The sequence below is a fragment of the Protopterus annectens genome, chromosome 1.part0 (genome assembly GCF_019279795.1).
Source record: "Protopterus annectens isolate FY-2018-M chromosome 1.part0, PAN1.0, whole genome shotgun sequence".
Classification (NCBI taxonomy): Eukaryota; Metazoa; Chordata; order Ceratodontiformes; family Protopteridae; genus Protopterus; species Protopterus annectens.
In genome coordinates this window covers 1,385,848,988-1,385,870,949 of record NC_056725.1, presented here as the reverse complement: position 1 = coordinate 1,385,870,949, position 21,962 = coordinate 1,385,848,988, and the positions used below count along the sequence as shown (strand labels likewise).

Here is a 21,962-nt window from a genome sequence, read left to right as displayed (position 1 = left end):
AAAAATGTGTTTATATCACTAAAAAACAAAAATACAAATGAAAAAATCAAATAATGGTAGCAAGAAAAAAGTGAAAACACAAAACCCCAAATGATCACTAAAACAAATCACAAAATACTGTGAAAAAAAAAAATAAATAAATAAATAAATAAATATATATATATATATATATATATATATATATATATATATATATAAAACAGCTAAACACATAAAACTTTCTGGGGGGAAGTCCCCGTGTACTCCCACGCCCCTGAAACTGAAAAACAACTGCAAAGTCAAACCAATTTCAAGAAGGGGAAAAAGCCCCTAAATAAGAAAATCACTGCTTTGCTAGCATACATACACACACACACACACACACACTCACACGAGCACCAGCAATGATTCATTCCCATAAAAATTAATAAATCACAAAACCTATCCAACATAAAAAAACACCCAACATATAACCAGAATTCCCACAAACAAATCTTAAAAAATTGCCAATCTCACATACCAACATTCACTTTATTCAGTACCAAGAAAATCATTTACTTTTAAGTGCATTCACACAAATACTTCACAACCATAAAATGACTACATAATTACATTCTCAGATTTATTACACAACAGATTTTATGGCACATATCTGTCAGACTTCAAAAATATCTGAGTACGTTCTATAGAAAAAATACATTTTGCTATTTTTTCTGTATTATTAAATAAAAAATATAAATCAGAAAAATCTGAAATTATATTAAGAGTAACATTTCTCACTTTTACATTGTTTGTGTACTTGTTCCAGTATGGCTCCATGTTCTAAAATGTGCCAATGTATAAAAAAAAAAGAAAAAGTAGTGGGATGAAAGAATGTGAATTTCAAAGCAATATAAATATTATTTATTTTTATTTTATTTTACATTTGTTTACCGGGTTAGTCCAACTGGATACATATCCATTTTCAGTGGAGACCCGGGGAGAAAAGCTCCGCATTAAAAACAGGACTTTGACTTACATACAGATAAATTCGTAATAATGCTATTGGTTAGAGACACAGAAATAAGCATACCCATTGCAGGTTAGAGACCCAGGGAGAAAAGCTCCATATTAAAAAAAATAAGACTTTGTTATGCATATATGGATACAATCTTTCTAAAATAAATAAATTGCTTGATAACATAATAGTGAGAGGTGACATTTTAAACAGGGCATAGGTAAAATAGTCGAGTGATGTAAAGGAAAGTGGAGTTGGGCTGTTCCAGACGGTATAGAGGAAAAAGATAATAGGCTCAGAGGAGAAGGATGAAATTATAGTCCCATAAAACTCACATAGAGATTATGAGGGGAAGGCTGTATTACCCTGTACACTATGACCTGTTAACTGCTATAAGAGGTTGTAGTTTCTACAAGCACTATATTAAACAGATTTTTAGACTGTGATTTTTTAAAACATGCTTAGAATGTGTTTAAAATAATCTGCACTTTAACGCTGTGTTACATTCTAACAGTACTAAGTATAAATAAATGATACGTTCTACATCAATGCAGAGCAGTAAGAAAAGCATGGAGTACAAAATCATATGCAAGTGAGCTGACAAATCTAATATACTGCTTCATGTCATCAGCCTCATGAAGTACTGACATGCTAATGGCAGACAACAAAACAAAGAAGTGCTGTATTTACTTACATTGTTAACTGCAGCCCCATCTGCCCCTGCTTCCAGAATAATTTTGGCTATCTTTTTATGGTTTTGAGCAGCTGCAATGTGAAGTGGGGTGTCTCCTGCCTGAAAATGGATATCAGCTGGGTAAGTAAACTCAGCAAAGAAATAATACTGCACTCTCACTAGCTCAAAATACAGAATATTTCATTTGTACAGTTCTAAGACAATGCTAGCACATCAAAATACAATTCACATGGCAATACAAACATTATCACTTGGCTAAGGAAAAAGGTATGATTGCTGTCTGCTCAAACTGTAGCTTACAAATTTTAATGTGATCATCATTATGTACATCTTTAATGAGGGTTCCAGCTGCCAATATAATGTCACAGAACACTTCACCATTACATTTATGCAATCTGTAGACGTCTGAAATGGCTTGCCAGCTAACTTACAACACTTCAAGTAATTCCAATAGGTATGTAGAAGATAAAAAACTAACCCGTGTCATTGTCTGCATGTCCCAAATATTCCAGTCAAGATTTCTCTAGCAGCATTAGTCATAAGCCTAACTTATCTCATACGCGGGTGCATATTATTTAAGCAAATGCTTAAATTTGCGAACGCTGTTTCGTTGAGTGTGATTACGCGAAATGGCAAAATGCTGAGGGCATGGAACAGCGATTTTTTTCTTAGGGAAAAAATCACTGGGCTGTTTTCGGGACTTTGCCATTTCCTCCACTGCGGTGCGATCTTGCAGTTGGTATATTTAAGTAGGGGGATGGGGGGGGCACAGCCCCCCCCCCACTTAATTTTGTGTTTGGATTTTTTTTCTCTTTACGGATCAGCGATTTTTTTCCCTGGGGAAAAAAATCACTGATCCGTGTGTTCGACATTTTGGATTTTTGGGTATTGTGGGTCGATTATGTAATGTTCGCAATTTAGTCCGTTCGCTACTATAATACAGAATGTTAAATAAAATGCCCCAGTGACAGTGTTTTTCATATTTTGGGTTTCAACAGTGAGTGCTTAAATACTACTCTGTATACACAGATTTTAATCACAGATTAGGATCACTTTGTCCACCCAACTTGCCCATATCTCTACATAATGGACAAGATGTAGATCAGAGTGGCACAGTGTATAACATTGTCACCTCACAGCAAGAGGTTCTCCGGACTGATTCTTGGCCGGGTGCATTCTACGTGGAGCTTGCATGTCCTCCTTGTGTTTGTATGGGTTTCCTCCCACATTCCAAAGACAAGCAGGGTGGACTGGACACTCTAAATTGGCCATAAATGCGAGTGTGTAGTGTGGAATAACTACTGCAGCAGGGCTAGCCATCTGCTGGTGTAAACCTTAGCTCTAGATGACTGTCACTGTTGAAGTGACACCCCGACCCCTTGTGCAAAAATGGGAAAGAGGTTGTGGATGGATGGATGGATGTAGATCCTTCTTAACTAACACTTCCCTGCTCCTCATTCTTCATACACATTCTTTAATTCAAACAGCTTTCCTCTGACACCACAGCCTCTTCAGTAAGGCTGTTTCAATTACCTAATACATCTTATGTGGAAAATACCTCCACATACCTCAAAAGTGTATTCCCTTGTTGTACATAGCTTTTTTTAATATGGTACCCACATGGACATTTTCTATCATATTCCTTCCTCTGCCTCCATTCTACAACACTGTGCACATTAAAGTCTCTCAGGCTTTCTTACATGATTTCTGTGAAGACTGCAACTTTCCTTCTGCCCTCCTCAGAACTGCCTTTGCCCTAACTATATCCTTTTACAGGTAAGATCTACAGAACTTCAAACAATATTTTAGAAATGGATTTGGCATATGGATTAAAAAGTTAGAAAAATAAAGTTAAATTAAGAAAATACATCCACACTATGTTTTGGTACATCCAGAAGCAGAACTTTGCTGCAGTCTAATAACATGTACTCGCATCCTGACACCTTTTACTGTAAGAATATTACTCAATCTCACCTTTGTCCAGTCTGACAAAAAAAGCATGTGCATTTCTGTAACTAGTGGTCCATACTGTGCTCTACTAAATGCTTCATTGCACATCTTGCTGCTTAATGACATCCTGAGTCACCCAAGCCTCATACTTTATATCAAAATGGTAGAAAAAAAGTCAAAATCCAAAATGGCAGATCATTACCATGTACACACACTAAATGTTTCTTAACACTGATGAGGGTAAGACATACATTTATTCTTTCAATAGTAGTTTGCTCTGTTCACTACTGTAAAACAATGGTTCATAGGTGGGTACTGGGCTATTGGCCCTAGGACCTATATAAACCAAGCCAAAAGGTACCCTGGCTTTTGCCACCCAAGAAAATTACTTTCCTGTGTCCCTGTCGAGCAGAGCCACAGAAGTGATCCCTGGGGTGAATTTCCTATCTCCCATCCAATCATTAAGATTTTTCTTGAAGAGTGCTAATGAGAAGCTTTGTTTGATATAGATAGGTAGTTTGTTCCGGAGTATGGGAAGTCTCTGGGACAGGAATCTATCCCTCCAGCATGTTCAGTTTATTGTGGTGACAAGGTTAAGGTCCCTAGAGTGTGCAGCTCAGAGGGATTGGAATTTCTTTAAGTGGAGCATGTCCAACAGCTCTGGAGTTGACATACCTTTGTCTGTTGGGCAGAGATCAATATGCGATGGAGTAAAGCTGGAGTTTTTTGAGATGGTCTGTGTAGGGCATCTGTTTGAGGCCGGTAATCCTCTTTGTGAGGTATTTCTGCGGCCTTTCCAGTTGTTGTAGATGTCTTGTGAGGTACATACCAAAAGGGGCATTGTATTCTATAATGGGTCTAATGAGTGACAAGTACAGGGGAACAATGACCTCTTTTTTCCTGGATGAGAAACCTTTTGTGATGAGGTGTGCCACGTAGAAGGATTTCCCGACTACTGTGGTGATGTGATTATCAAAGGAGAGACTACTGTCCACCTGATTCCCAAGGTCTCTTATCACACTTTCGGTGTAAAGTAGACTACTGCCTATGTGGTAGTTCATGGGTAGAGAGTTTTTACCAAAAGGGATGACAATGCACTTTTTGGCATTGAGCTTGAGGCCATGGCTTTGACACCAGGCATCTGTCTCAGTGAGGCCCTTTTGTAGGATGTCCACATTGCTAGGAGTTTTGATTATGGCTCCTAGTTTGCAGTCATCTGTGAACTTCATTAGCCAAAGACCTTCTGTGTTAGCCTGTACTTCACAGAAGTAGATACCAGGACGGAACCCTGTGGTGCTCCACTTGTCACTGGTCTGAAGTTGGATATGGAGTCTGCTACTTTCACAGTGTGGGTTCTGTCAGTGAGCCAGTTGGCAACCCATCTTGTGACATAGGGATTTATACCTAGTTTAGTGAGTTTATCTATAATTCCGGAGTGGGGGATGGTGTCAAAAGCCTTGGTGAGATCTAGATAGGCTGTGTGAACCACCCTACCCTCATCTACGGCTTTGGTGACCCCTTCAAAGAAATCTATCAGGTTTAGGAGACATGATCTGCCTTTGACAAACCCGAACTGGGTGGGGTCCAGAGTTTGGAGATTACCAATGTCATTGTTAAGAAGTTCCATGATGATATGTTCCATAGCCTTGCAGACCAGGCTTGACAGGCTAATGGGGCGGTTGTTCCCGTGGTCCATGGTGGCTCCCCCTTTGTGGACTGTGATAACCGTCACTGTGCGCCATTCAGTGGGCACAAATCCTGAGGTGAGGCTATGATTGAACATGGTACTTAGGTGGGGTGCCAGTTCGTTCGGTAGTTCATGTAGAACACAGCCTGGGATGTTGTCAGGTCCCATGGATGCTGTGTTCTTGGCTTTGGAGAGTGTGTTTTTTACCTGTGCAGCCGTGATTACAGGAACTTTGCACTCTTCCGCTATAGAGATGGGCCCTTTAGTGGATGAGAGGGTTAGCACTGAACCTATCTGCCAGGATGTTGGCAATATCAGTTGGTTCTGTATATTTAATGCTATTGTGCTGTAACTCAGAGCAGATCTGAGTGTTGCCATTGAGATTCTTGACATAGCTATAGAATGCTTTGTGGTTGTCTTTAGAACCAGTGGCGATTTTGTTTTCATAACTAGGATTTTATGAGGGATCTCAGCTTCTCACTGAGGCTGACCAGGGAGGTCCTCCAATCATGGGATTTTACTCTTTTTTGCAACAGTTTCTTTCTTCTGTTGTAGAGTTTGTTTAAGGCTGGGGGCTACCAGATTGGCTTCCTTTTTTTTGGAGGATAGCATCTTGGTTCTGTTAGGGATTGCACGATCCATCCACTCGTGTAAGTGCTTATAAAGTGCATCTGTGTAGGATTCAGCAGTCATACCTCTATTGCTCGTCAGTATGGGTGTCATGAAGTTTGCCACTTCTGTCTTAAGAAGTGTGAAGTTTTCTTTGGAGAAATGTTTTACGGTGGTTTCCCTAATGGGGGGGTGGGGGGGTGGGGGCAGGATATGGATGTCTAGGGTGATTAGCTTGTGGTTGGATCTGACCAATGAGGAATTGACCTCTGGTGTGGAACACCAGTTGCCCATGTTGGTAATGACCAGGTCTAGGATATCGCTGCCCCTGGTGGGGGTGTGGATAAGTTGATCCAAGGCGCTGGAATTTATGAATTCCAGAAAACGGTGAGCACAAGAGTTGGTACATGAGTAGTTTTCCCAGCTAATGGTAGGGTAGTTGAAATTGCCCATTATTAGGGTGTTAGGCTGTACCCTAATATTTTCCAGTGTATCAAGAAATGAGGAGTGGGAATCCTGGGGCATGGTGGGGGATCTGTAGCAAGCTACAATTTGGATTGCGGTCTTCCCCAGAGTTAGTTGCACTTGGATAATCTCAGATGCATTATGCTGAGCAACTAGCCTGGAGGTGTGGATATCCTTAATGAATATGGACACGCCTCCGCCTTTAGTGTTTCGGTCCAGGTTAGGTGGCTAAAAGGTGTGGTATGAATTATAGCCTGGTAATGCAGGGGTAATCTCTGGAGCCTTGAACCAGGTCTCTGTCACTGCACAGATGTCGATGTTTTCCATTTTAAGGAGTGCCTCGAGTGAGTGCATTTTGAGGTTTAGACTTCTAGCATTGAGTAGCATTACCCTCAGATTTTGCTTGCTTGTACCTGTTATGGTGGTGAATTTGTCATTTGAACCTTGCTTAAAAAGGCACTATAGGGGTGGCAAGAGCCTTAGCCAGTATCCGGAATCCCAAGGGTAACAGGTGCAGGCCATCTCTGGCAAAGCATCGTGGGTTTGTCGATCATGTCATCCCAGGCAGACAGATACTGGCTCCCCTTAGAATGACACCAGAAGCTTAGGCAATTGTTGAAGTCATTTTGTCCTTGTACTGTGGTATCATTCTGGGTGATGGCAGGATGCTATTCAGGGCTAAGGTCATACCTGCCTGGGCTACAAGATCGGACAGCTCCTACATATCTGTTTTCATGTAGTCCAGGGAGGTACGTCTCAGGTCATTCACACCAACATCGACAATGACAGAGTCATATTTGTACTTGTTGTGGAGTGATCTGAGTGTGTGGGTTATGTGGCGGATCCTGGCACCTGACAGGTGGCTGACAGTAACTTTCTCCTTGTTTAGCCTGGTGAGTGGAACATCAGTGTGCCTGACTACAGAGTCACCTATGTCTAGAGTGTTGGGTATGTTGTTATGCCTTAAGGGCTGTGGTTGAGTGTCACACTGAGTTTTTGGGCTATGTGTCATTTGGGTTGTGTTGGGGGTGGAGGTTGCTTGCGTTTCTGCTTTGGAGGTCCCTGTTGGGCAGATTTTTATTGAGATCCTCTGTGAATGTAGGTGTGTGTTTTGTGTTTCTAAGTGTGTGTTTTGCTGGTGTAGGTTTTGAGGGACTATGTGATGAGTGTGATGTGGTGCAAGTGTTTACCTTCTCCTCTTGACTGTCTAGTCCAGTCATGGGTGAAGAGAGCTTTGCTTCCAGTTTGGCTATATAAGTGCATCTCTCACAGGTTGTAGTGTTGGGTGGTAGGAGGAAAGAGTTGTCTGTGTACATGATGCAATTGTTGCATTGCCCCAACATGCCCAGATTCATCAGGTAGACAGGAGAAAACACCGGGAGCTGACCCTTAGACATGCCTGGACAGGTGCTTATTTACTAAGTACTAAAAACTGTTTTCCTCTAGACAAGTGAGGAAAGTTGAGATCTCTGATTTGCTTGTATCAAGGTGGTAAGATGTCAAACCTGGTATTTAATGCAGTTATTTGTAACAAACTTTTCCTGCCAGTTCTGGATATTCTCTGCTACATATGGTTGTAGTCTCAGGTCCAACACACTGTCATGCAATTTTACTTGTGTAAAGATAAGTGAGACCATCCTATAATCAGAAGGAAATATTTTTTATCAAGCTGGTATTAAAGATACATTTGTTAAAGTAGGCGGCATGCTGTGCTCTCTCATAGTCAAGACGATTGACTGGGATGGACCATCAGCTTGACTCTGAGTTTATGAAATTTGAAAGACCCTTCACAATAAGGTTTATTAAAGGGCATAAAATGTACTGTATAAGCCTTTCTACTTATTATTATTCTATTGGTTTGTTAAGCATTTGGAAAGCAGCACCAGAGAAGTCAAGGAGTGGAAGGTCCTGAAAAAATGTGTTTTATTCCACTTGTGGGTTATCACAAAAAAAATCATTATGGTATAAACAGAGGCAGATTTGCATTTTACGGGGCCCATCTAGATCTTGCAGACCTATGTTTTTCCTCTTCATTTCTCCTTTTCAATCTTTATATCAGAAGTTACCCTAGACTTCTGACTTGGTCTTGGGCCAGAGAAGCTTCTCACTTCAACTGTTAACGAAGCATCTTCTGTGTGGAACATGAAACAAGTACATATGTCTGTTTTGTACTCTTTTAACATGGATTTATGTTTATACTTTTATTTTAGTTCAAGCAGCTTTACTCTGACGAATTCTGCAAACATTACTTTGATCCTCTACTTCAGACTTCCACTTACCACTTTTGAAATCAAACATTTAATATGAAAGATTCTCACAGGAAGGGACATGCAGTCTGGCAAGATCTGCACAGTTTAGCTAGATAGGAATTGTTCAGACAAGGGAAAGACAGCCTTAGAAAAGAGATCATTTGCTCACCAGCATAGGAACTTTTTTGTCCCATCCAGCCTACGCAAGCTGAGGACATGAACTGCACAAGAAGATAAGGAAGAGAAAACTTGGTCCAGGCCTGTGACAGAAAAAAATCAATATGGAAGACTAGTTGATAGTCAAGTCAACTATGACTACTTGGGGAAGGAGTGTAGCAAGCATAGTTAGATGAGCTCAATAATTTACTTCTACAAACATTGTCCGCTCTGTGTAGAGGAAGACACACATTCATCAATCATCTCTGCTGAGTATTTTTTAATTTAGAAAAGCCATACATTAAAGTTATTTCCACATAGACAAGCTAGTTCTGCACATAAGAGGTTCATTTTTGGAAGCATAAATAGAACAACATGGAATCATTTTCAAGGAGGCACACCACTCACACCAGTCCACTACTGGTAAGCATCTTACATCCTGCAACACCGTTACCAGTCACAACCCACCATTAAGCTCATAACTTATACTGAGGTTGTAAACAACAATTTGCAAAAACCTTCTAAAACATATTCTAATAGATACCAGCTGCCAGTGCACAAGGCAATACTTACTCCTTCACTCTCACATCATGCAACTCCACACAGATCACACAACTGTCACCAGGAATGCATGTCTAAGCCATTAAGGCCCACTAAATCTCTTGCACACAGACAAATGACTTAGCCATCAGTGACTTTACAGTTGGACATACTGACTTCACACTCACCAGACTGGAAAAAAACAGAAATACTGTAAGTTGGTTGTCCAGTTCCAGGATCCATGATGTCACAAGGGCCTTAAGGTCTCTTAAACCAAACAAGTATGATTATGACCTAGTGGTGGCCCATGTGGGAGTAAATGACTTGAGGCAATCCACCCAGAAGGACATGTAAAGACACTTAATGGAATATATTATGCATGTGTAGAGGCAGGAAAGATGCTGGTCTTGAGTAGTACCTTGCCTTCAACAACAATGATGCGTAGATACCAATAAAGGATACCTGAATCTTACAACTGGCTAAGTAGTTGGTTTCATTCTAAGGAGATCTGGTATGTGCTGGCCTAAGATGAGATGGCAGATAAAACTTCCTATTTTGTTAGGGATGGCTTACACCACTTATAACAGGGCTTCCACGACCTGACTAAAACCTTTGATACCCCCATAGTGTCTTTTTTTTTTTTTTTTAGGCAGAATCTCCTTACTGGACATTCCTGCATAGTAAACTCAACCCCACATTCAGACATCACTGCAGCACTATTCAATGTTAGGAGTCTAAACAGAAAAATGCCAGAAGTTGACACCTATCTGAAACTGCAGCACATTCAAACCTGTGTAGTTATAGAAACATGATTTCAGTGCAATGACAGAACTCTTTATATAACAATGTTTAGCACCTATCATGTCTTCAGGCCTTTGGGTACCTGCAGGGGCAGTTATCGATTTTTGTTAGAAACACCATCATCTCACATCAAATTAACCATGACCCTAACATGTAGGTCCTAGAGATTCAAGTCACTCTTAACAAATCCAACTATTTTTTCAATGCTAGCTACAGATCCCCATCAATGTCCCCTAAAGATCATTGAGGGGGGTAAATATCAAACTAAATAACTTCTTGCTAGGGGACTTCAATTAGCCAAGCATTGACTGTCACACTTATGCCTTTAAAATGAATATACACAACATTTCCTAGACTTTGTTAACACCAATGCACTGCAGCAAGTGGTAAAACTACCCAGTAGAGGCTCTAATATCTTTGACCTGGTCCTTACCAGCTTAGCCTCTGCTTATGATTTACCACACATCTCCTCATCCCTAGTTAAATTTGGCCACAAATACATTACCTTCTCTGTCAGGCGTAATGGTACCTCCACCCAACTATCAAATGAGATCATACTCAGGGACACCTTCGGGACAAACCTACTTCAGCTTCTAGAAGATTTATGCAAAATTCACATCCAAAAAAAACTACAAATCAACCCAACTGTGAAAGTTGTCACATTCACCTTAAATCTTTACCAGCATCAAAAGAGCTGCATAAAATCACCCGTACCTATTCACTCAATTCAGGAATAAACCTCTCTGATGGAATTCCTTCATTTACAAACTGTATAAAAACAGTTAGTAATTAATGAATGTTGTAAGAACTCCCCCTTTCCCTACCTCAAGACCACACTAAAACATGATACCAACTAACTTAGGGGCAGAAACTAGCTACTATTAGAAAATGTAAAGCACAGCATAAATTTAAGGTTATTACAGGTAGTAAAGGAAACTATGAATCCTTCTTCACTTATGTCAGAAAATTAAGGAACAATGCTCAAGAGGGCCATCACCAATATATTAACAGACAAATGTAGTGATAACATTTCTCAACCTATCCACATTATTGCACCTACCATCCCTGAAATATTGTTTTCCCTGAAAACACCTTGTAACAAGTCTTAGAGTCCCCGTAAAAGGCTAAAATTAATGTTTTTATGGGACCAGATAAGATACCAGGCTACATTCTCTCATCAGTGCCAAATATACACTATCCAAGCCTCTAATTAAACTGTTCAACCTCGGCTTATCCACAGGGTTGGAGTCTAATGTCTGGAGAACAGCCACTGTCACTCCTCTAGATGCGAGTGGCCTCTCAAATGACCCAAGCATTATAGCCCCGTCAGCCTCACCGCACTTATACAAAAAGCTATGGAACATATCACAGCAGAGGTCATTTACAGAGACATAGGAGAGTTAACTGATCTAAATCTCACTCGGTTTGGTTTTATGAAAAGAAGGCCCTTTCTCCTGAGCTTAGTATACTTCTTTAAAGAGGTTACACAGGCAATGGACAGTGGATACCGTGCATGCAGCCTATCTTTTTTTTTATAAACATCTTTATTAACATCGCATATTATATAGCAACACGAGTACACATTCAATTATAAAAGGGAAAAACGATTATAAAGATTGCTTGCATGCATTATACAAATATGATTTCTGTCTTAACAATTATTATTCAATTTAATATTACACAGACTGCTCGGGTCTTGCCTCCCCTCAAACATTACTCCTCCTCCTGAACATTATCCAGTACATATTGCTGTCACAGATTTCATTTATTTCTATGCAACTTGCTCCTTCGCTTTTCTAACAATCCTACCTCAAATTTGTTTATCTCCTTTACTATTCTGACATTTCTGTTACAGTTGGTTTTGTTTTGATTTCCATTTTCTAGTAATTGCTTTTTTAGCAGCATTAAACTTAGTAGGGCACTACTATGTCTAGGCAATTCAGTTTCTATATTCCAGTGCAAAAGAATCATTTCCTTAGTTAAAAACAATTTGTTTCATCAACATTTCTGACAAAGTGCCTTGTACAGATTTTCTAAAATTTATCAACTCATTGCATTCCCACATACCCCTCTCTTTCCTTCAGCAATTGCTGTCTACATGTGGAAACATCTCTGAAGTTCACTGGGGGTATAAAGATTCATATGCAAACACTTCCATGCAACAGTGCTAACAATTGTGGACTTTGATATTCTTCGTGTTTCATTGTTGCAGTCATTACATTTGGGTAATCTGCTAGCAGGTTGCCCTCAGTCGCCCTGATTAACAAAGTCTTGGGTCCTGTGTCGGTTGCTGTCCCTTCTTCCATGACATCAGGTCGTCAGGGGTATAAAACATGCATCCGACGCCATTACATCAGTCTTTCTTGCTGTGCGGTGCCCGAAGAAGAAGCAGTTCGCAAGTGCCGGTCGGCCGACTCCTGAAATTTTTGTTTTCGAGTTTCAGAACCGAAGTCTTCAACTTAAAGATAAGTACCCCGTTGGGAAAACTTTTTCTTGCTTCTTACCGATGTCAGTAAAAGTTAATAATTGCATTACATTGTGGAAAGCAAATACCTCACAAAGATTTTCATTCGTACTGTATTCCTTGCCTTGTCCTGTTCGATTCTCAGCTAGAGTGTCTTCTGTGTGGAGACATGCGTGAATGGGCGTACCTTTGTTGAAGGTTGTGCGTCAGGGCCGGCAACTTGGCATGTAAAAATCTACTGCCAATCATTAGCGGACCGGAGTTCCGCTGTGGCGACCCCTAACTGGGAAAAGCCAAAAGACACAACAACAACTGTATTCCTTGCCTAGGCCCTGACCACGACGTACCTTGATGTCGGTTTTGTGCTTTATTTAATCAATGCACTATCCGTCATCGGTACATTTTTGCCTCTAAATATTTTGGTTCTCAGTTTAATTATCCAGAAATGTCGTCAGTTAGCCTTCCGACTACCGGGATTCCGAAAAAAACGCAAAGATAAAGACAGAGACAGGCCGCCGAGGTCCAAAACTACTGACGACACTTCTCCTAAGCCAGTCGCCAGTTCGCTGGTACTCAGTGAGGTGGTTTCTCAGCCCCTGATACCCGCTACTTCTGATTCGCAGGCCTCTACTGAGACCCAGTTGGAGTCTGGTATGCCACGAGATGCTTCACCTATGGAACCCGCGGATGTCTCTACCTTGGATGGGTCTGGAGCCACTGTGCAGGCACCGGCTTCTGAAGGTGTATTCAGGCCTACAGACTTGCATATTAAATCGACTCCACCTTCATTACTGTGGTCTAAATCTCAATCTATGTCTAAAAAAATGACGCCCAGGCCACATGTTCAGGCCCCTATGCTTAAAAAACAAATGATCAAAATGGCTGAAGTTCTAATTACTCTAATCGGGGGTAGTCAAACCCCCCCCCCCCAAGAGGCCTAGGACTGAGCTTGATTATGAATCTTCTGATCAGGATTCTGTTTCTTCTGATTCTTCTAATGACCTGGATTTGTCCATACCTACTTATGAGGATTCTGATGCAGAGGATTCCATTCCCTCTGCTTCTCCTCCTGAGGATTTTTCTTTTGGGGAAACGTTACATACCTTAAGGGAGCACTTCCACTGGGAAAGTCAGGAATTTTCTGATTCAAAAAAGAGGCTTAGGGATTTCCCTCTTCTACCTCAGCATAGGCCTTTGGCTATACCTCCTGTTCTAGACATTGTTGATGATGTGTTTTCGGAATCCAGTATGGCCCCTGATTCCCTTCCTAGTAAACCTGATAGATACTACAGGGTTCCTGAGTCTCTCAAGTTCCTTTTCAAAAATCCTGTTGCAGATCCAGAAACCATTTCTCAGGGGTCCAAGGGCATTAAGGCTTCTACTGCTAACAATCCTACCCCTTCTGATAGAGACTCCAGGGCGCTGGATAGATGGGGTAAGACTGTATATACTTCTGCAACCTTGGCAATCAGGGCTTTAAATTGTCAATTTCATATGTTAAAATATCAACAGCATATTACTGGACTGCTTAAACAGAAAATGATGTTGATTCCCGACTGTGTGGAAAATAAAGATTTACAGGATTTATTGCATTCTGCTAACAAGTTGGAAAACATACTTTGCAATGTGGTTTTGATTCTTTAGAGGCCTCCTGCAGGGGCTGCTGTTACTGGGCCTGTGCTTAGAAGGCATGCTTGGCTTAAGGAGCAATCTTTGCCTGATCATGTTAAAGCAAAATTGTTGGATGCTCCTTTAAATCAGGACTGCCTGTTTGGCAGTAAGGCTGAAGAAGAACTAAAAAGATGCAAGATAAAGCTAAATCTATGCAAACTGTTAAAGATTTCTTACAAGTGCAACCTCCAAGATTTAGTAGGCACTGGCCTACTAAGAATTGGTCTTTTCCAGCTCCTTCCAGATCCTCTCAAGCCAAACCCAGACACACCAAAAGCACTAGGTTTCAGTTCAAGGGGACTCTCAAAAATAAGCAATGGGGGGCCTCCACTTCCAAATCTGGAAATAACAAGACACCCCCTATGGTAAACAGTCTCAATGACTTCATTTTAAAATTACCAAGCACTTACCTTTTAGCTGCCCCTTTGGGGGGAAAGATTGCTCTTCATGCAAAGAACTGGGAACTCATAACCCAGGACAAATGGGTTTTAAATATAGTGTCCCAGGGATACAGTTTTCATTTCCACATGTTGCCAACACCAAATGAGTGGCCAGACCTGCTCCCAAATCAGTGGGCAGAGGCTCAAAAACAAGTTAATTCCCTCTTAAACATGGGGACTATTCAATCAGTACCAGAAGAGGAAAAGGGACAAGGTTTCTATTCCAGGCTTTTTCTGGTACCCAGAAAAAACAAATCATGGCATCCAATTCTGGACCTGTCTACTCTAAACACCTTTCTGGACATTCCAAAATTCAAGATGCTAACTCTTCACCAATTACTTCCTATGCTAGGCAAAGATGCCTGGTTGGCAACTCTAGATTTAAAAGAAGCATACCTGCACATCCCAATCAGGGAATCTTGCAGAAGATACCTCCACTTCAAAGCAGGCTACTTGCATTACCAGTTCTCTGCACTGCCCTTTGGCTTGTCTACTACGCCCAGAGTATTCACAAAGTGCCTGGCTCCAGTTATTACATTTTGCAGACAAAGAAATATTCAAATATATCCATACCTAGACGATTGTCTAATTCAGGCAGAAAACCAGGGCATACTTCTAAATCATCTGGCGTTTGTAAAAAGAGTTCTAACTTGTCTGGTGTACACCATAAACGAAAAGAAATCACAACTGGTACCCTCTCAACAGATTACATTCCTGGGTGCAAGCTTGAATACAACTGTCCAGATGGCTTTTCTCATGCCAGAGAAGCAAATTAATTTGGTAACTTACTTCAAACAAGTAGCCACAAAAAACCTGCTATCCGCAAGACAAATACTGCAAGCCTTGGAGTTCATGGCCTCCTGCATTCTTCTAATACCATATGCAAGACTGCATATGAGGAAACTACAGTGGTACTTAAAAAATCTATGGAGTCAACATTGTCACAGCCTGGAAACAATGATTCCTATCATACATTGCCTACACCTGGAATTCCTATGGTGGGCAGAGGCCTGCCACCAAAACAAGGGACTGCTATTCACACTACCCCTTGCCGCCCAAACCCTAACTACAGATGCATCAGACTATGCATGGGGGCCTCACCTGGCAGGGAAGTGCATTCAAGGCAAATGGAACCCACATCAAATGCACCTACATATCAATCAAAAAGAAATGTTAGCTGGACAGAATGCTCTGACAGCCTTCAAGGAATATATTCTTACAGGACAACTAATGGTAAAGACGGACAACACCACGGTTATGTGGTACATAAACAAGCAGGGAGGTACACATTCTTACTCCCTCTGCAGACTAGCCATGACATTGTGGAACACAGCCTTGAGCTACCAAGTGCACCTACAAGCTCAATTCCTGCCAGGAAAATTGAATATACTGGCAGACGGACTAAGCAGAAATCTCATGGTCCCACATGAGTGGAAACTGGAACCATGGACTTTCAACATGTTGACAAGCAAATGGGGGAGCCCAGACATAGATCTATTTGCCTCCCCCCAGAACTACCAGTTGGACAAGTTTTGCACAAGGGCTCCCCACAAAGAAGCCTGGAAAGTGGATGCTCTGTCCTTCAGCTGGAAAAACTTTTCAGTCTATGCTTTTCCCCCTCTGCTTCTGCTCTACAAAGTTCTGCTAAAAGTCAAACAGGACAAACCAAGAATGATTCTGATTGCTCCAGACTGACCAAGCCAACACTGGTACCCACTCCTGCGCAGTGTGTCGCAAATATCTCCATGGCACCTGCCTCAGACCCCTTCCTTGCTGTTTCAGCAGGAGAACCAAATTCTGCACCCTCAGCTTCCAACATTGAACCTTGCAGCCTGGCTAATCACTTAAATTCACCCTTATCATCCCTCAGCAAACCTGTGATGGATGTCATCTTGGAGGCGAGAAGACCTAGTACTAGAAAATCTTATGCTGACAAATGGAAAAGATTCTGTGCCTGGAACCAATCTTTAGGGATGAGCACAGCAGCGCCCAATTTACCTCAGATTTTGCAATACTTAACTGAGATGCTTAACAAGGGCCTGTCTTTTTCCCCTAGTTAAATCCATGCTTCAGCTATTTCAGCTCACTATAACACAGAACCACCCCTCTTCTCTCATCCCCTGCTCAAGCAGTATCTCAGAGGTGCAAAGAACTTGAGACCACCCAGGAGAGCTCCTACCCCTGCCTGGGACCTTAACTTTGTTTTGGAGATGCTCACTCTACCTCCTTTCGAGCCAGCTGCTACTGCAGACTTAAAATGTATTGCTTGGAAAACAGCCTTCCTTTTAGCAATCACTTCAGCTAGAAGGATATCTGAATTACAGGCCCATATGGCAGTGGAGCCTTTCATCATCTTTCATGTGGGCAGGGTACTCTGAGGACCAATCCATCCTTCATGCCCAAGGTGGTTTCCACTGTGGCTCTTCATCAGACCATTCATCTGCCAACCTTCTTTCCCAATCCACAGAACAAAGGGGAATGGATTCTGCATTCCTTGGATGCGCACAGACAACTTAGATTCTACTTGGACAGGACTAAATCTCAAAGAAAATCTGAACAATTGCTGGTAGCATTTGCTGCAGGGGCAGAGGGGAAGGCTTTTTCAAAACAAACCATTTCTAAATGGATAAGCCATTGCATTCATCTCTGCTATAAGCACCATGGAAAACCTATCCCCCAGGGGATCAGATCTCACTCCACCAGGGCTGCATCTACTTCTGCAGACTTTCTCAGAGGTGTTCCTACCAGGGATATTTTAGAAGCTGCTACCTGGAGTTCTGTACATACTTTCACCAAGCATTATCATTTACCAATTTTCTCTAAATTCAGAGCTGGCTTTGCCACTGCTGTCTTGCAGGGCCTTGTAGCTGGCCCTAATGCTGTATAAACTCCTCCTCCCAACCATAGCTTTGGGAATCTACCCAAATGTAATGACTGCAACAGTGAAACACGAAGAACATAGTACAGTTATGTACACTTACCATACCATAAATGTAGATGCTCAAGTGTATTCACTGTTGCAGTCCTTGTTACCCTCCCTCCAGCCCCCTACTTTTCTCTGGCTATACCTCTACTTTCTTTTACTATGCTTAAAAGCCTTTTTGGTGTATTTGCTTTTGGTTGAAGGTATATTTTTGTGTTTTTAATTTTATCTGCTCCCCATTAGGGGGGCACCTGACATCTGGGGCAAGAAAAACTGATGTAATGGTGTCGGATGCATGTTTTATACCCCTGACGACCTGACGTCATGGAAGAAGGGACAGCAACCGATGCAGGACCCAAGACTTTGTTAATCAGGCCAACTGAGGACAACCTGCCAGCAGATTACCCAAATGTAATGACTGCAACAGTGAATGCACTCGAACACCTACATTTATGGTAAGTGTATACAACTGTACTTTGCATATGTGGAAGCCATACAAATATCCTCCGATTCTTTTTTTGCATATTGCATTTCCATTCTCATTTGATAGTATTTTCTAACTTCTCCTGATTGATTCTTATAATTAGCATGCATGAATTATTATCCTCTTTTTAACTGCAGCTTCTGTTCTAGACTCATCTATAAACTCAACCAGAGAAGTTCTTTAATTTGACACTACCCTATTCCTTTTTTTATATTGTCAATCTCTGTATGGAAGTCAGCCTCCAATCCACAGTCCAAACTTCTGTTTGGCCTCATTCCACTATATGGCTTTTTTCCTCCTTAGTCATTTGCTCCCATTACCTTACTTCCTTTGGTAATTTTCTCCAGTAAATTGCAGCTCCATTTTTTCTATGCCAATACTCGCAGTTGTCCTTATTAGCAAAACCTCCTTTCTCCATTCTCTTGTTGCCTTGGTTCTCAAAACATTCTCTTCTTGGTTGCTACTGTCATCCAAAATCCTACTCTCTTCCTCATTCCATGAACCACCCCTCAACACTATCTCTTTCTTTTTTGAATTCTAGTCTTAGGCTTGAGTTATGTATATTAAAGGAAAACTCCACCCTCTCCTACAATTTAATTCAATCCTTAGGTTGCTTTTCTCCCTATGGTATGGTTTCATTATCGTGTAGCTACCAGAAACCTGCTCTTACTTTATAAAACATTCATTTCTTTGCCTTGGAATCAAAGGAAGCCTAAGTTTTCACTTATTTTGCAGACTGATTTGTCTCCAACTGGATTACATACCACATAGAGAAATCTGCAGTTTACCCTGTCAGGTACTGCTGTCAATCCTAGACAGGTATTTAATTCTGCTGCTATAAAAATACAGAAAGCTGTGAGAATATTTTTCATTGTCTTTATTGCAGACAGGAGGAGAACTTAACACTGATTTACAGCTGCTTCCTATGTAGCCACACCTTTCATAGCAAAACAAAGCAATTAGATCAATTAGAGATTTAAAAGTAGTTGTCACCTCTTATGACAAATTTACATAAGTAAGATCAGAGTATTGAAATGCTAAGGTAAAAGCTGGTTATTTGCACTTCTTAATATATTAAGATGACTTAAATGTAATACCAAAGATTTCTGTGACATTTAGAGAAAAGCCAGAAAATATTTTTTCTTGTAAAGTATCATCACGTTTACCATTTTCAACCTCCCTCCATGGACGAGACAGAGCTGCCCAAATCAGGACTGCTCTGCAGAAGGAAAGATAGGTGGCAGCCTTATCAACTAGGTGGACTGATACTGTTGTTTTTTATGACATCCTTCCAGAGATGAATGCATATCTGGTACACAGACCAATGGTAAGAGACACCCACTGATTTTGAGTCAGTCTTTACACATTGCATTCTATTCTTCTTAACAGTCAGCTGTACATGATGCAGCAAGGATCATTTACAGCAATGAGAGTTTTTACACCTCCGGATGAAAGTGTGGGGGAAAGTCTATCAATTCCTTTAGAACTACAACAGAATCCTTTTACAAAAGCCTGCTACTTAACTACTTTCTTTTGTTGGAAGTAGCTATCAGCTATTTATAACATAGAACAAGCTCTAACAGACATATAAATGAGATTCACTCAAGGAAATATAGAAGCAGCTCTGTTACAGAAAGTGTGTTACATGACAGTGCTTCACACTCATGCCATTCTATCTTAACGGCATGAGAAAACACGGCCACTTCCTTATGTCTAGCAGGAATCATATAACCAGGATTTGAAATTTATTTTGGGAAGAAGGAATGAAAACAAGAAAGCAAGACTGTTACCTTGGCAGGCCTCATCGACCATCATTTTGTAGGAAACACATTAAAATGGTAAAAGAAGCATCTGGATTTATTTTGAGCCATTAAAATAGCTAAGACAACAAAGATACATACAAAAACATGTTTTTAGTTCTAAGGTGGAGTTTTCCTTTAAATATCCTTTCAAATGTGGCAGTCCTAAACTACCTTGTTCTGTGTGAAGAAACAACTTATTCCATTTATTTCTTTCACCCTTTCCCTCTCAAACAAATTTGTTTAGTTCTTTATTAATTGTGATCCACATCTTTTCCTCTGGTTGATAAAAATATACCTGACTTGTACAAAATATTAAAGTGACCAGAATAATTTTCACTGCTTGCCCCTTATTATCCATAACCATCATCAAAAACTATTTTCCCAATTTTTATATTAACATTTGTTTAGTTTCTTCCCACATATCCTTAGCTGTCCTAATATAACCTTTTTTAATCCAAACACATAAAAGCTTCACCTTATCATGTCGCCATAAATATGGGTATTGCAGATCTAATCCATGTGTGGGAACACAGTTTACTGTTGTAGCCTTTGTTTTATCTTCATTTACTTTATATCCTGAAAAAAACTTGAAACTGTTTCAAAATGTTCCACAACGCACTGAAATATCCTTTACTGGATTAATCGAATGCAAGTAATATTTTTCTAGAATCCCATACTTGTTACGCCCCTGAATTTATGAGCTCTTTGTTTCTTTGACAGTGGTTCTATGTATAAGGTAAGTAACAAAGGAGAAAGAGGATACCCCTGGTTCCTCTGCTTAAACACAGCTTGTCAGAAAGGAGCCCTTCCACCTTGATTTTTGCCTCTGACCCTTCATATATCTTCCTAATTAAACCCATTATTCTATCAGGTCTTGCAAATCTTGCTGTTGCCCTACTCATAACATCCCAGCTAAATCTATTGAATGCCTTCTCTCCATCAAGACCCACCCACATTAACAAGGTCTTCTTGCACTCAGCTTCCCTTTGAATTGTCATCATCACTCTGTTAATCTTGTCAAATGTTTGTCACCCCTCCACAAAACCACACTGATCCATTCTACCAGTTTTGGCAACATCCTAGCCATTCTCTTAGCTAGCATATACACAAATGCTTTATTATCATGGTTCAAAATTGACACTGGTCTACATGAAGTTGTATTTAAAGGTTCTTTGCTCTCTTTGATTAGTACAGTCAACACAATGTTCTTCCAAGACACTGGTACCCCCCCCCCTTTAAAATACTGTTAAATGAATCCTTCCAGCTCTTTATCACTTTTTCCATGCCAACTTCCAAATGTCCATAATAATACCATATGTTCCTAGAGACTCCACTGTTGATTGATTATACATCATCATTTTTATTTCACTCCTCCCATCTCAGCTATTAATTATTGAGCATCATCTTCGTCTAACCTTGACATATTTAAATCTCACATGGAACCAAAAAAAGACACAAAAGGAAATATAGATCTTCATAGATTCTACAAAGTATCTCTAATGCCTCTATATGGTCTGTGTCTATTTGTCTATTCACAGGCTCCCTAACATTAGCAAATACCCTTTCTATTTTCTGCTTCTTAAGTCACTGTGCTAGATTTTGTGATTTTGGGGTGGTCATCAAAAATACTTGCATAACTGTAATATTTCCAAACTCATGCATATTATTCAAATGCTCTGTTTAGCACTCAACAATTTCTCCTCTTCCTGTTCTGTAACATTCCTCTTCATACACAATACTTAAACCTTTGATAATCTTTCTAAACAACTCCTATTACTTTTTTATCTTTTTCACTTTCATTTCAACCATATTTTTAAATAACATATTTTTAAACTTTCGAGTCCAAATTGGCCACATCTACTACAGACAATTATAAGGCCTTCTTCACATATGTCCACAACCTCAAAGGAAGCAGCCAGATCTGTTCAGAACTGGTAGTCAAGGACACCACATATACAAATGCCGTAGATATAGCAAACTTGCTGGCTGACAGATTCTGTGAAAACTTTACTCCTCTGTTCCCCCATCAGTAAATCAGGACATTCCCAGTA

At 40.5% G+C, this 21,962-nt stretch overlaps 1 protein-coding gene across 7 annotated transcripts in view; it reads right to left on the bottom strand.

The window, feature by feature from the left end:
- The window catches only part of ANKRD6 (ankyrin repeat domain 6), a 1,808,044-nt gene that overhangs the window by 339,010 nt on the left and 1,447,072 nt on the right, over positions 1 to 21,962 (bottom strand). For all 7 annotated transcript variants that reach the window (XM_044067116.1, XM_044067125.1, XM_044067156.1 and 4 more), the window contains one exon: positions 1,671 to 1,769. In XM_044067116.1, coding sequence (XP_043923051.1) covers positions 1,671 to 1,769 — 99 coding nt within the window. The remainder of the gene's footprint in view (positions 1 to 1,670; positions 1,770 to 21,962) is intronic.